This window comes from Ochotona princeps, unplaced genomic scaffold (assembly GCF_030435755.1).
Source record: "Ochotona princeps isolate mOchPri1 unplaced genomic scaffold, mOchPri1.hap1 HAP1_SCAFFOLD_121, whole genome shotgun sequence".
NCBI classification, from domain to species: Eukaryota; Metazoa; Chordata; class Mammalia; order Lagomorpha; family Ochotonidae; genus Ochotona; species Ochotona princeps.
In genome coordinates this window covers 435,540-438,092 of record NW_026696772.1, presented here as the reverse complement: position 1 = coordinate 438,092, position 2,553 = coordinate 435,540, and the positions used below count along the sequence as shown (strand labels likewise).

The 2,553-nt window shown below is 61.8% G+C and overlaps 1 protein-coding gene across 1 annotated transcript; it reads right to left on the bottom strand.

The window, feature by feature from the left end:
• Nucleotides 1–650: 650 nt before the first annotated feature.
• Nucleotides 651–2,149, bottom strand: CUNH8orf33 (chromosome unknown C8orf33 homolog). The gene is made up of 4 exons (XM_058659437.1): nt 1,931–2,149; nt 1,529–1,613; nt 1,154–1,300; nt 651–1,034 (listed from the first exon to the last, which is right to left on the bottom strand). The coding sequence occupies exons 1-4, from the start codon at nt 2,132–2,134 to the stop codon at nt 895–897; spliced, it is 576 nt and encodes a 191-aa protein (XP_058515420.1). The 5' UTR covers nt 2,135–2,149; the 3' UTR covers nt 651–894.
• Nucleotides 2,150–2,553: the final 404 nt, after the last annotated feature.

Here is a 2,553-nt window from a genome sequence, read left to right as displayed (position 1 = left end):
CCACCCCTTCCTAGCATGAAGCAGCCGGAGCAGTCATCAGCTCCTATTGCTGACAGCAGCAGGGTTCATTCTCCTGGGAAAAGGATGCTGAGGTGTTAGAAGGAATAATAGGCAGGGTATGTGATCCCTGGTGAAGTTATCTCTGTATAATATATAATACTGCTTCTCTCCATTTCTGCCTCTTCCAAAAACATGTTCTCCCTAGCTACACCTTCCAGATACAATTTACAAAACACAGAAGGGGGATTTGCAGAAGGATATTCAGAATCTTTGCTACTGTGGGAGACAGAGCCAATTCAACCTCTTCTGAAAGGCCCGGGAAGCAGATGAATGAACCCGAAAACTCCTGGTTTGCAGGTTTACATAAAGGACCTGCTACAGGACCAAGTTGTATACTGGGAGACTGTCTCTTGCTATTGAAATGTAAACAGCTCAAAGCAGCCCTCCCTGGGTGCCTGTGTGACAACCTTCTTTTAAAAGTTTGATGCTGTTAATAAACTTTGGCTACTGACCATCAGTCAGTAGTCCACGTGTGCTATTACTGGCTCCATGCACCAAGTCCATCAATGAAAGACAGCAAACATAAGGGGTAGGGAAATCCCAGACCCTAGGGAAACGTACCATAAAATTCAAAATTGAAAAAGACAAAATGTGTTAAACAATGAAATATTTAATGTGCACGTTATCAAATTTAAGCATCAGTGTACAAAATGCAGCTTTCCAACAAGTCCGACTGGCAAGATACTTGATAACCTCTTGAAGAGCCTGCACGCCCTTCCTCTCTCCCTCTTGGGAGAGATGTGGACACCTGTGCTGGCCTGATGGACTGGACCCAGGCACCAGGCCTGCATCCGCCCAGACCTCCACGTAGCACCATAGAATCCACTGTGAAGACTAGAAGAAATTGAACTTGAACTCTTCCTCAGGCATGCCCACAGCGGCCTCGGCTCTAGAAGCTGGACGGGGCCTGCAGACCGTCCGGCTCTTCTTCCTGGCGGCCTCTGCGACAGGCTGCACCCTCGCGGTCCGAGCAGCTGGGGACAGTCAGACGGGAGTGACCCGAAGGCTGCTCAGGCCTGGTGGAGGAATGGTGTCCAGACTCCCACACCTCAGCCCCCGCCTGGACCTCGACACCCTGACAGCAGCTCCTCACCAGCCCGAAGGGACCGCAGGGCCTCCAGCGACTCGGCTTCCATGCGAGCGCGGTAGTCTCCGAACAAGGTGCGCATCAGCTGCCGCTTGCGGGGCAGGGGTGTCCGTTCACTGCGCAGGCTCCGCAGGGCACCAGCGGCCTGCTCTCCTGTGGCCACACAGTGGGTCAGCACCTGCCTCCCGCGCACCTGCTTCACACACACGCCGCACCTCCCTGTGCACCCGCATCCCACACATCCCCCACCTCCTGTGCACCCCTCACAATCCCGCCCACCCCGCCCACCTCCCCACACCTCCCGCACACCCACTCCTCCGCACACCCCGCCCGCCTCCCCACTCCTCCGCACACCCCGCCCGCCTCCCGCGCAGCTCTCACTCTGTCTCTCCGTGGCTTTCCGTGTCCTCAGGCCCAGCTCCAGCTGCTCCACACACCAGGCCAGCTCCCGGGCCAGCTGCTCAGCCTGCGGCGGGGCGGACGCGGCTGTGAGAGCCGAGAAGCCCGATATGCCCGCCCTCCCGTCCCTCTCCATCCTCCCCTCTCTGTCCCCGTCCTACCCATCCCTCTCCGTCCTCCCTCCCCGTCCCGTCCTCCTGTGCCTCTCTCCCGGTCTCTCCGTCCCTCTCCGTCCCTCCCCGCTCCATCCTCCCTCAACGTCCTCCCGTCCTCCCCTCCCCATCCCTCCTCGTCTTCCCCGTCTCCGTCCTCCCCTCCCCGCCCTCTCTGTCCCCGTCCTCCCGTCCCTCCTCGTCCATCCCCATCCTCCCCGGCCTCCCGTGCCTGGGCCTCGGCGCTCGGCGGGGCGCCCTCCGCGGCCGGGTCGCCGCCGTCCCGCACATTCGCCGCGCTCCGGGCCTTCTCCTTCTTCTTGGGCTTTCGCGAGGCGGCGGCGCCCTCACGGCCGCGTCCCGGGCAGGGCGGACCGGAGGCTGCGGAGGGAAGGGCAGCACAACGGTCACGGGGACCCTCGCCTCTCACCGCCATGTTCGTAGTCGCCGCCGGAACTGCGCACGATGGCGTCCGTCGCCGAATTCGCCCCTCCGGAAACGCGTCCGCGACGCAGGGTTCCGGGCGCGCGCGGCCAGGGGCGGGCGCAGAAGTGTGTCCTCCGGAGGAGTGCAGTGCGGGGTGCGCCCGCGACTTTATGTTACGGTCCGGCGACAGGGTGACGCGCACCGTGCAGGCGGCTGCGCACCGAGGGACGGTGCTGGCTTCCGCAGCCCGGGACGCCCACCGAGGGACGCCCACCGAGCGGCCTGTGCTGCCCAGGTGTGTGCTTCCTTCTGAGCCGGGCGGGAAGCAGCTGGGAGGGCCGGTCCGCTGCACACGTGAGGCCGCGGAGGACCTTCGCTCGGGGACCAGCAGGGGATGGTGGGATCCCGGTGCTGACAAGGTCAGCATTT